Below are 13,340 nucleotides of genomic sequence, written 5' to 3'. Positions count from 1 at the left end.
ATAAGAGAAGTACAGGAATACAACCATGACTCCCATTACAGCATGAAACATTCTTTATGGTATTTTTATAATGCTTATTCTAAAATAAAGACAATTTTTCAAGGATCTTTCAAAGATTGTTTTTAGTTCGGTGGTATAATTATGCTATTAAAAGGTATTTTTGGTCTACAAATGAGTGTAACAGTAATTTAAAAAGATACAGGTTGATATGGGGTTTGGACGTCAGAGTCTTAAGAGTGGAGTTCGTTAAAAGAACAAAGGCAGCTGTAACATGACAGGAGCTCTCTAAAGACACAGGGAAGAAAAAATGTCAATAAGCAGAAACTTACAGAAACTTCCCTTTCTTATTCAGTTAATTTTACAAAGGGACTTAATTCAAAATTCAATCTTAATACATAATATATAAAATCAAACTTGACAAAGTAGAAAACATCTCTCATGTCATAAATATGGTACTTGTATATACTCATTAACTGAATAATTTTTACTGATGGAAAAATATGGTATTAATAATCATTTAAAGTTTTCTCAGTATTTCAACAAACTTGCTAACTTATGTTAATAATTTATTATAAAAACCAGCTGAGGGCAATCTGATTAATTTTGTTACCATAACGTTCAGATAACTGCTATTGACAACTTTGCATTAGTTAATGAAAAAATAAGGTCTTACATTTAATGTGAAAAACTAATCTTTTCTAAAACCCAAACATTACTCTCCCCTGGACTGCAAAAATTATCTCTTGTGCTACAAAGATTGAAGACAGTGGGTAGGAGAGTAGGGACAATATACCCACTTTCATTCTAGGGGCAAGATCATGCATATTAGAACACTGATTCACTGTAACACAGCCATAACATTTCAAGTACATTACAGAATCTTCATCAATTAGATTTTTTAAATTTCAAGTAGAAAAAAATAATTCCCAAATATGATGTTCGAATCAATTTAAATATTCAAAAAGTTCAGTCCCCATTCAGAAACAGATAACAGTATATTTATTAAATGAGTTAAGACAAATAAACTTTACAAATAGACAAATAATAAAAGGCTCAGTGGCTAAAATAGATGGTAAGCATCATTGAAAGAAATCAACACCATCACGGTATCTCAGTTGGCTTACACGTGTAAAAAGAAATTTTCAAAGAGCAATTTCACAGAAATGAAGCCAGTTTTTTTTTTTTTTTTTTGCTTATAAACAAATCACCATTTCTTGGTTCAAAACTGACATCTGTTATGAAAATTACCATATCACATATTTATAAGATGACAAGGAGTAACTCATCTTCAAAGTGCAAGTAAGTCTATTTACAACCACAAAAAAGGCAATGATGAGGAGAAAAAGGTTTTTAAAAAATATACAAAGATTAAAAACATTTGGGATGCAAAATTAAACAATTTTTTGGTTAGAGGATAAAAGAGAAAACGTGATTGAATTACAGATGCTGATTTCAGCTATACATACTATATAATGGGATCCAAGATCTTTAACAGCTTGTTTGCATTTTTTTTCTACTTACATAATGCTCTGGAAATTTCTGGTAGAAATTACAGTGTCTCAAAGAGAGAAATACACACTAAGCATGTCTTGCTACTACTTCATGGATGTCATAAGACCCGTTTATGGATTAGGGTTGGTGTAAAAAGCCATTGCCTTGAGTTGAAAAATGAATACTGTAAAAGCTCAATACAAATCCTCCAAAGCACATGCACTTCTAAATCTTTTGGTAATTACATTCATATTTAAGCATAACCAAAATAAAAAAGAAAACTGAAAACATTTCCCTTTACTCTATTCCCTATGCCTTGTAGGCTCTCCAGTTGATAGGGTAAATTTTTAGAGCTGAAAGGGTTCTTCAAGATAGTCTAGTCCACCACCCTCATTTAGGGTAAATGATTCCCCCAAGGTCATGCAGCACGTTAATGGCAAAATCAAGACTAGAAACCAGGTCCTGACTCCTAGCCTCATATGCTTTCCAGCATATCATGCTACCTCTTTTTACAGTATGATTTGCTATAAATACCTGATGAATAATGTACAGTTACAAATGCTGACAGAGACAATGTTTTTCTAAGTCTTGCAGAGGCTAACTGCAAAGGACTGATGGAGAGAAAAAGATTCTCCCCCACCCACCAAAAATATCAAGCACCATCAACTAAATGTTTCTTTGCTGGGTCAGCACTCTCAGATGTTGTAGTAGTCCTCGTAAACTTTATGTCAGCCTGAGGATTGTATATCTGATGCAATCTGGGCCCTAACACAATGCCAGTTCCTAAAAGGTAAAGACAGGCAAAAAGGGGGAGAAGGTAGACAAAAGAAAAAAAGACTTAAAAGACTCCAATTGGCTTAGAGATGGGCATTCCAGCATATGGTTAATTATTACATCTAAATATGTATATTTTTAGGACCTTTCCCACCTTTTCACATAATCTCATTTTACCTAATTTGTTATTTGGCCACTTAAGAATGAAAACAAATGTATCAAAGACAATGGTGGTCATTATTTTTTTTAAACTGTGAGACTATTTTAGACAAACTAAACTCTATGAAGAACATGTCAAACTGCAATGATTTCCTTAATTTGGTTCTATTAGACTGCCACCAAGGAATTAAAGGGGGTACTTCATGGGGCTGTTACCATCTTGAAATTTATTCCAATTGTGGTTAAAGAGAACAGACCGATGCACCATATATGTAGAATTGAGTAAAGAAGCTGAAATTTCTTTTTAAAAAAACATTGCTGTGTATTTATTTAATAAAAGGGCATATTTATTTATGTTTACAAACAAGTTTCAAAAACAAAAGGAAAACATGTATGCTTCTACTTATTAACCTTTTTCAAAATGCCAACAGCCCTCATGCTGTATGAAGGTTTCTAAGGATTTATTAAAAAAATCAATACAGTTCACTCACAGTTCACCAAGACATCACTGAACTAACATGTTTAGACAAAAACAAAAAGGACTAAAGTTTTCTTGTAGTTTGATAGTTTGATTTAATTTGATTTGCCTGAAATAACAAAAGCATTTCAAGCATCTTTCATTATGTAGTTGATGTCCTGCATTAAACAATCTACTAAATTCTGAACAAAGGTTATTAGCAAGTTTTCAAAAATTTTAAAAATTAAACAGTTGTTTCAAAACCATTAAGTAGTAAATGTATTTAAGAAACTAATTAGGACAGATGCCATAACTTCATTAGAACACCACTGCTCATGTTTTTTTGTTTTGTTTTGTTTGTTTTTTGTTGTTTTTTTAAACAAAGCATTAGTGTTATCTATTTGGCTATTAGTATTAGCAATTTATCTACAATATTTAACAAGGTAAATTGTAGGCAAAAATTTAGTACAGTTTCAATAGAAACACCCCCCCCCCTTTTTTTTTCCTGAAAATACAGCAGTATTTGAAGGACTAATTTTTCTCTGCATCAGTTATAAGGAAGCTTCCCATCTATGAACAGGAACAAAAAAAGTATCTACAAACCTTGTAAACAGATCTGTATCATTTATAAACATAAATAATCCAAATTATTAACAGCCAACAGCAGAAATTAAAGCATCAATTCAATGATCCAGGGCTCTTTGCTTGCTTGCCCAGCTTTACTCCTCCCTCTCTCCCACCAAGGACTGAGATAAACTAAAGCTTTGCTAATACACTGTTCAGGACCATTCTTAGGTTCTACTGATGATCCACAGGTCAACTTAAGCTGAGTTACTGTTTCTGTCAGTTCATTTCTCCCACCCCCCAAAAAGCACCCTCAGTCTGGCAGAAAGCTTTGCTTTTTTTTTTTTTAAAAAAATAAATCTACATTCGTACAAGTGTGTCTTCTGTTGAAGTCCAAAGACAAGAATACTATCTTGTCCGTCACAATATGTGAAAAGACCCAGTTTCAATTTGTTTCTTTACAATGCAGCTAGTGTGTTAACATTCAGCTTACAATCAGAGTGATGTTTCCAAACTATGTAGTGGGCTTCCTGGGGATGAAGAGGTAGCAGACTTGTTCATTTCTATTGTAAGGTAAATCCCGCTGTCAACAGCATTGTTATTTTTGTTGGGAGAGGGTGGAGGACTGGAGTTACGTTTTGTAGGAGCATCATCTTCAGCATCAGTGTCATCAATAAGGGGGATGTGAGGCTCTGAATCTTCTATCCTAAACTCAGGATGTGTCATAAAGTTGTGAATTGAACTTCTTGATTCCGGTTTTTCTAACCCTTCATATAAAGAACTACGAAATGCATTCACCACTCGAATCTGTAAACATCAGAAAACACAGAAAGATATCAGTACGCCACTAGCTTAATTTAAAAATGGTTCATTTATGAGTTTGAATCCACAAACAGCTAGGTATGAGTGAATCATATTTGCATGTAATGCAGTGGAACTTGCAATACACTGTAAAAAAAAATGAATATTTTAGTAGGACGCTACAGACCAACAAAACCACATACTCTAAGAATTAAGAGGTGTAGAATTCAAAGTAATACTAAGAAAATCTCATTGTCACTGGCTAAGAATTTAATAGCCATTTTATAGGATTTTTTTCCCTAAAAAAACAAAATCAACAGAAAACAAACATAAAAGTAACCATACACAGCTTTAGCTAATTTTTTTAAATGAAAAAAATTATAATTTTTGAAAACAATTCAAATAAGCTAAACAAAGTCAAGCACAGAGGGTTACTATTAATCATGCTAGGAATCAGGGTGTCACCGACTATGAAAAAGCCAAGCAAATATAAGCTGAATGTCACAATGAACTCACATCTACCCCACTATGCCCTTAATTAAAAAATAAAAAGACAAAACCCAAATAAATATCTATAAAATGCCATTAAACAGCTATAAATATTTGAGTATATGCCATTTGTCAGTCAAGGTTAGTGTTTTTCTCTATAATAATAAAACAAATAAATTTACATACTACACTTCATTGGAAAGAACAGATTTAAAACAAAACAACACAAAACAAAAAGCCCTCTGGGATCCTTCTGTGAAAAATTTCCCCAGGAGAAGACACAAAGTCTTCTAGCATTTTCACCCTTAAACATATAGCTCAACAATTCACCTTCCTTCTCAGAAGTATGCTGTATGGATGAAGACAGGTTAATGAATAATCGACTCAAATACATTCCCGCACATACTGACATTAGGTCTCATTAACCCAGTGCCGTGAAGAGTTAAAAAAAAAAAAAAAAAAAAAAAAGACAAAATCCAAATAGTTGAGCATCTAGTATACACCAATTCAAATAGTGTTTGCTTTTGCTTTGTAACGAATCCTGTTTAGCAATGAAGACATCATTTACTCATAATGTTAAGAGAAGTAACTGATACTGATATTCCAAAAAAAAGATCACTAAAGTCATCTCATAAGTCACTAAATTCACCTCATAAGACAATGGCATGGAAAAAATTAATTTCTTCACAGGGATATTTGAATTTATTTTTTTGGAAATGCAGCAGTTTATGCCCACTTTTTACTGTATATATTTAAGGCATACAAGACTATTTGATATACATCTACACTATGAAATAATCACTACAATCAAGTTAATTAACATATTCACTACCTCACACAGTTATCATTTGTGTGTGTTGAGAACACTTGGGATTGTACCCTCCTAGCAAATTTCAAGTATACAATACAGTACAGTATTGTTACCTGTAGTCACCATGCTATACGTTAGATCTCCAGAACTTATTCATCTTGTATTACTGAAACATTGTACCCTTTGACCAACATCTCCCAATTGCCCCTCCCTCTAGCCCCTGGTAACCACCATTCTACTCTGCTGGTATGAGTCTGACTATTCCAGATCCCCACTTCTAAGAATTTATCCAAAGGAATTGAAATCAAGATCTTGGAGCGATTCCTGCACTCCTATGTTCACTGCTGTCAGTGGCCAGTAGGCATAGAGAATACAAACTGGAGGACCAGCCAGCAAGTCTGGTGAGTGATGAGAGCTGCTCAAGATGACTCTAAAGTTGTTGCTTATTTGAATTGGTTGCTGGTATTGCTAATGGAGCTAGAGAAGCAGTTGAGATCTGTTTTGTTTTGACCAGTCTGGGTAGAGGGGAGTAGTGAAGAATCAAGGGGAAAATCAATTTTTGAAACATGTTAAATTTGGGGAGCTGCAGAACATCCAAGTGAAAATATCCAGAGCTCAGAAGAAAGGTATGGGTTTAAGTTAGAGATCTGGGAGTCAGCAAAGCTCTAGGAGGGCAAGCGTAAAGAGTTATAAGCAGGTGAGTGCAGTGAGTATATTTGTATGAACGATTACACTCACACCTGTGGCAGGTGAAATTAGATACCTTTTTACCAAAGCTTTCCAGTTTTGCTAAGATTATTTTTCGTATCTGACAAAATGTATTAAGTTATCCTAGAACATCGAAGCTTGAAAGGATATTCGAGATAGTTTATTTCAACCACTTTACAAATAATGAAACTGAGCAAATGAGGACAGGTGGCTGCCTTGCTGGGTCACTACAAATTAGTGCCAGAATGTCTTAGAACCAAGCTTTCTGTACTCCCAACTCCAGGTTCTTTCAAGTCAATAAAAGAAGAGAACGTATGGACATCAGCTTTATAACTAACCTCAGTAGAAGAAGATACTTCCTAAGATTTAGGTCAGCACATTACAAGGACAGCTTAGAAATACTGCAAAGCAATACAATTTTCAATAAACAGTTCTCACATTAGGCACACACAATAACATCTAGATTAACTAGGGGCCACTGAGCCAGATTTGTTTTACTTTCTACTCATAAATAAGAAAGCACTCTCGATCTAAGGCGTGACACTGACCTAGTTTATACTTGCCCTCATCTGTTACCTTCTATAGGTAAAATTCTCACAGTACTGTAGTAATTCTGAGTAATTAAAAAGTGCCAACTGTGTGCATTATACTGTAGGTAGACAGAAAACTATTTTAATACCACAAAGAAATGAGTTTAAGCAGAAAAAGATTACCCATCTTTGACAATCCAAACCTTACTGTTTATCTAGTCTTTTAACTCAATTCTTTTAATAGCTATTAAGACCTACTATGCACAAAACTATAGCTCCTAAAATTATTAGAATTAAGAAAAATTCAACAATCCCTATGTCAAGGAAATTTTTTAAACAGTAAATTATTGAGGAAAAAAAATCAGAGGCATGAATGAGGCACATATGGCAAACAAAAAATTGAAATGATTATTATGATCATAAAGTAATTTTAGGAAACTGAATATGTAAGCATTACATTAAACTTTAAGTAACAAATCAAATTAAGATCATGTACCCTGCTAAACCACCCATTTTCTTAAATATAATCCTAACTTTTGATAGTAGAAAATATTACTGCCCAAAACACTGTATGTAAGGAGACGGCTCTAAACTATGAGGCTACTTAATCAGTAGCTGATCTATCTTACCTTCTACGACAGACTGCCCATTTCTGAAATTTGTATTCATCACTACCTTTATTATGTGCACCATAAAGAATTTCAATGGTAAAGTAAAAGATACTTTGCAAAAGGAAATAAAATTCGAGGTTGCTTTTCAAAGCTGTGTACTTGCATATCAAATTTTCTCAAAGTGAGACTCACCTGTGTAATATGTAATGTTTTAATTACCTGGAATAGGGGTTGGAAAACATTTTCTGTAAAGGGCCAGATAGCAAATATTTTAGGTTTAGTGAGCCATATGGTCCCTGATGCAGCTACTCAACTCTGCCTTTGTAGTGTAAAACTACCAGACAGTAATTAAATGAATGAGCATGGCTATGTTCCAGTTAAAAACAGGCAACAGGCCAGATATGGCCCACAGGCTATGGTTTGCCAATCCTTTATCTGGAAGGCCAACTTTTCTCTCAATCTCTCCTTTCCAGGAAGGCGTTAACTATTGATTTAGCAAAAGAATTTACTAACCGTGAGACTGATATTAGAAGGATACACTTTATAAAGAAAAACTATAGAAAGTTTCCTCTTCAGATTTTTAAAAGATCTGACTAATAAGTGAGGGAAAAAAGATGCCCTTTCCAGAGATGTTACAAGCCTAGTATATGACAAAGTTGAAATGGATTATAATTTCTTCATTTAGCACAGCAAAGACTCCAGATGGTTACCAGAGAGGATAGTGGGGGAGGGGGGAGGGATAAATTAGGAGGTTGGGATTAACATATACACACGGCTATATATAAAATAGAAAACCATAAGGACCTACTGTATAGCACAGGGAACTCTATTCAATATCTTATAATAACCTATAATGGAAAATAATCTGAAAAAGAATATATATATGTATAACTGAATCACTTTGCTGTACACTTGAAGTTAACACAACATTGTAAATTAACTATACTTCAGTAAATAAAAAAGGTTAAAAAAAAAGAGTCAAAGAAGTTTGACAAACACAGATATTTCTAAGATTATTCTATATTAGGGCAGGAAACCAATGAGGAATTTACACCTTTCATTAAATGTATTAACACCATTACCCTCACTACATGTGCCCAGCAACTCACAGGTTTCATATATAGTTGTGCATCAGAAAAGAGCACAGAGCACATCACCTGAAGCAGGTGTGGGTGGCTATGTCTTCAAACAGAGTTTGTGCTTGATTTGATATTTAATATAAAGCCTGGAATACAATTATACAGAGAAATACAATAAATATGATACACCTAAGGTCATGTGATACCACTCCAAGTGAAAGAAGTCAATTACTTAAAATTTTCTGAAGTAAAAATAAACAGAATATATACCACCTAGGAGATAAACTTGTCAAAAAAAGTTTAACATAAAGCTAATCAAGAGGAAACAACCAAATCCAGAATGCAGGACACTTTATAAGACAATTTGCCTGGATTTTTTTTAAAAAGTCAATATTACAAAAAATAAAGGTAGAGAAAATGGATCCAGGTTAAAGGAGACTGAAGAGTCATAACACACGTTACTGAATGTCTTTCCTTCGATCCTGGATCAAAAAAGCTATAAAGGACATTTTGGGGGCAACTGGAGAAATCTGAATATGGACTGTATATTAGATAAAATGGTATCAGAGATAGATTTCTTGGATGTGATTATATAGTATGATTATATAGGAGAGCACATAGTGAAGTATTTAGAGATGGCATTTATGATATCTGCTACTTACTTTCAAATGGCTCAAAAAAAAGTATATATTAATATTATATAGATAAAGCAGACATCATAAAATATTAGGAAGCGGTAAATCCAGGTGAAGATTATTCATGTATTAATCTTTCAACTTGTCTGTCAGTTTGAAATTTTTCAAATTTAAAGTTTTGAGGGGAGGGATTAAGTCTCAGTTTGGCTCCTTCCTGTGGGATATAAACAGATGCTTACTTTCCATTCTAGCCTCATCAACTCCCTACATTCCAATACTCTTTTAGTATCAAACTATGTCAGTTGAGGTCTGCTTTCCTCAACCGACAAATTCTGTCAGGTCAGCTTGGGAATCATTTCCTTTCGGTAATTTTTCCTGACTTCTCAGGGTGGGTGAAGGACCCTGTTATAACATTCTCTGTTTCATTACCATGTAGAAATCCCCAACTCCTTGTTTGCTTTCCCTTACTAGATGACAAGATCTGGAGGTTCTAGCAGCCTTGGCATATGGTAGGCCTTCCACTGTTTATGAAATACAACTAAATGAACACTAATAGTAGGAGATGAAGGGATGAGTGGTAATATGTCCTCGAAAGCCAGGAATAATGTGAAATCCATAGGAGGGAGGCATGCAACTGACATCAGCCATCCCAGGAGTAAGGCCAGGCAATTTGCATACACCATTTCATTCAGGTAGGTAGTACCACAGTAATTTCTAAAAGGAAGATTCCTATCTGTCCACGTATGTAAATTTAACATCCTGTCTAAATGTTACAGGGTCAGTTTGTCTTTACAGCACTTGTCTGCTCTTTGCTCTACATCATGCTGCCTCTGCTTATCAGCCATGGACAAGTCATTTAAACTCCAAGTCAGTTTTCACACCTATAAAATGGGGATAGTTCCTGTTCTGCCTGTTTTGCAACACTGTCAAAAATAACAAATGAAAATTACTTAAGCAAAGAGTGAACAGATAGGCTCTGCGTAAACAGCATTGTTTTCTCCCCTCAATTCATCCTCTCCCCAGCTTCCCAAGGTTCCTCTAGTCCTTAGTTGGCTAAAGACCAAATGGAAAAGATAGGTTTCTGGCCAAATCAGGTTATCTTAGCTGACTTCAAGGGTAGGCATGAGGAATGGGTGGGTTTGTATCTTTAATGACTCTAACATACTAAGAATCCACCATGGACTCAAGACACTAATTCAGAGTAAGAACGATATAGGTTATAAGACTTCTGGAGAGTTTACTAAAAACCTTTTACTAAAAGTCATTTACTAAAACCCTGAAAGAAAATCTGTCATTCTAGTCAATTAATGAAAATTATGACCTGTAATAATTCATCAATATAAATCACATGATCATCTTTCAACAGAATCAGAAAAGCACTTGACAAAATTCAACATCCATTTATGATAAAAGCTCTTAACAAAACAGGTATAGAGGGAACATACATCAACATAATGAAGGGACAAACCCAGAGCTAACATCATACTTAACAGCGAAAAGCTGAAAGCTTTTCCTCTAAGGTCAGGAACAAGACAAGGATGTTCACTCTTGTCACTTTTATTCAACATAGTACTGGAAGTCTTAACTAGAGCAATTAGGCAAGAAAAAGAAACAAAAGGCATCCAAATTGGAAAGGAAGACATAAACCTGTCACTGTCTGCAGATGATATTATATATAGAAAACCCTAAACACTCCATCAAAAATCTGTCAGAACTAATAAACGAATTCAGTAAAGTTGCAAGATACAAAATCAATATGCAAAAATCTGTTATATTTCTTTACACTAATAACCTATTTGAAAGGGAAATTAAGAAAACGATCCCGGACTTCTCTGGTAGCACAGTGGTTAAGAATCCGCCTGCCAGTGCAGGGGACACAGGTTCAAGCCCTGGGCTGGGAAGATCCCACATGCTGCGGAGCAACTAAGCCCGTGTGCCACAACTACTGAGCCTGCGCTCTAGAGCCCGTGAGCCACAACTACTGAGCCCGTGTGCCACAACTACTGAAGCCCGCACGCCTAGAGCTCAAGTTCCGCAACAAGAGAAGCCACCGCAATGAGAAGCCTGTGCACTGCAAGGAAGAGTAGCCCCCGCTCACTGCAACTAGAGAAAAGCCCGTGCGCAGCAACGAAGACCCAATGCAGTCAAAAATAAATAAATTAAAAAAAAAAAAGAAAACAATCTCATTTACAACTGTATCAAAAAAATAATAAAATATCTAAGAATAAATTTAACCAAGGAGGTGAAAGACCTGTATATTGAAAACTACAAGACATTAATGAAAGAAACTAAAGACGACACAAATAAATGAAAAGATACTCCATGTTCACAGACTGGAAGAATTCATATTGTTAAAATGCCCATATTACCCAAAGCAATACAGATTCAATGAAATCCCTATCAAAATTCCAATGCCATTTTTCAAAGAAATAGAACAAACAATCCTAAAATTTGTATGGAACCACAAAAGACCCCAAATAGTCAAGGCAATCTTGAGAAATAAGAACAAAGCTGGAGGCTCCCTGATCTCAACTATATTACAAAGATATAGTAATTAAAACTGAATGGTACTGGTATGAGTTTGCATAAAAATGGACATATAGATCAATGGAACAGAACAGAGACCCTAGAAATAAACCCATGCATATATGGTCAATTAATTGACAATAAAGGAGTCAAGAATATACAATGGGGAAAGACAGTCTCTTAAATAGATGGTGTTAGGAAAACTGGACAGCCATATGCAAAAGAATGAAACTGTACCACTATTATCTCACACCACACAAAAATGAACTCAGAATTGATTATAAAGACTTTAACGTTAGACCTGAAACCATAAAACTCCTAGAAAAAAACATAGATGGTAAGTAAGCTCCTTGACATAGGATGATGATGATTTTTTGAATCTGACACCAAAAGCAAGAAAAGCAAAATTAAACAAGTGGGATTACATCAAACTAAAAAGCTTCTACACATTAGAGAAAACTATGAACAAAACGAAAAGGCAACCTACAGGATGGGAGAAAATATTAGCAAATCATATATCTGATATAGGGCCAATATCCAAAATATACAAAAAACCTGTACAACTTGATAGCAAGAAAACCAAACAATCCAATTAAAATATGGTCAAAAGATCCAAACAGACATTTTTCCAAAACCTATCTACAAATGGCCAATAGGTACATGAAAAGATGCTCAATATCACTAATCATCAGGGAAATGCAAATCAAAACCCATAATGAGATATTACCTCACATCTGATAGAATGAAACAGAAACAACCTAAGTGTCCACTGATGAATGAATGGATACAGTATGGTGTACACACACACACATATATAGAGGAACATTATTTAACCATAAAAAAGGAAATCTTGATATTTGTGAAAACACAGATGAACCCTGAAGGCATTATTATCCTAAGTGAAATAAGTCAGACAGAGAAAGACAAATACCGTATGATCTCTCTTATATGTGGAATCTAAAAAAAATGAAACCCAAACCAAGCTCATAGATACAAAAAACAAATTGGTTGCTGCAAGAGGTGGGAGGTGGGCAGTGGTGTGAGAAATGAGTAAACTTAAAAAAAAAACAAAACAAAACTGAAAAAAAATTAAAAGAAATGCACTTTCCTTACTTCTTTGGAAAACTTAATAGAACATTTTCTTATCTAGGAAGCAATCCTAAATTAAATTGATTATATAAATGAAAAAAACCCACATAAATACCAAAGAACTTTGAAGCTTATACAGGGATGCAGTCTCAAAACAAAACAAAACAAATTAAAAATTCACAGCAAGGCCACAAAGTCCAAGCTAAGAAGGCAAACACCTGGCTATATGCTCAGAACTTTTCTTCAGGGTACTAACTTACTTTACAAACTGAACAAGATACAAGTCAGAATGCTTAAGTTCATTTTTAGCTTTAAAAATGCCATCTCTTGGTTCTGTTAGATCAGTTTCGAATCACATGCTTTTGGGAATCATGCAGTATGGAACATGTTTAAAGGCATATACTCAAAAATGTATAGTCGTTTCACAAATTCTAAGCTACAATTTTATTTCCCATATTAACTATCAGAGTTAGCATAGAGACAAGGTCACAGATTTCATGTCTGATCTTTGGTTGCAATTGTTCCACCTGTTATCTAACCCTCTAAGAAATAAAACAACCACAACGACAACACTTTGAGGTCTCAATCCACTTTACGAAAAGAAAGCTTTATGAAA

General features: G+C 34.4%; 1 protein-coding gene across 4 annotated transcripts in view; it reads right to left on the bottom strand.

Moving 5' to 3' along the window:
• Positions 1–1,120: 1,120 nt before the first annotated feature.
• Positions 1,121–13,340, bottom strand: part of ATP2B1 (ATPase plasma membrane Ca2+ transporting 1) — a 131,506-nt gene continuing 119,286 nt past the window's right edge. For 3 of the 4 annotated variants that reach the window (XM_057556104.1, XM_057556105.1, XM_007165907.2), the window contains one exon: positions 1,121–4,252. In XM_057556104.1, the coding sequence (XP_057412087.1) occupies positions 3,941–4,252 (312 nt within the window). In that variant the 3' untranslated portion in view covers positions 1,121–3,940. The remainder of the gene's footprint in view (positions 4,253–13,340) is intronic. The other variant, XM_057556106.1, reaches the window with a different exon arrangement.

This window comes from Balaenoptera acutorostrata, chromosome 11 (assembly GCF_949987535.1).
Source record: "Balaenoptera acutorostrata chromosome 11, mBalAcu1.1, whole genome shotgun sequence".
NCBI lineage: Eukaryota > Metazoa > Chordata > Mammalia > Artiodactyla > Balaenopteridae > Balaenoptera > Balaenoptera acutorostrata.
Note: the sequence above shows the minus strand (reverse complement) of the source record. Positions and strands in the feature narration are given on the sequence as shown.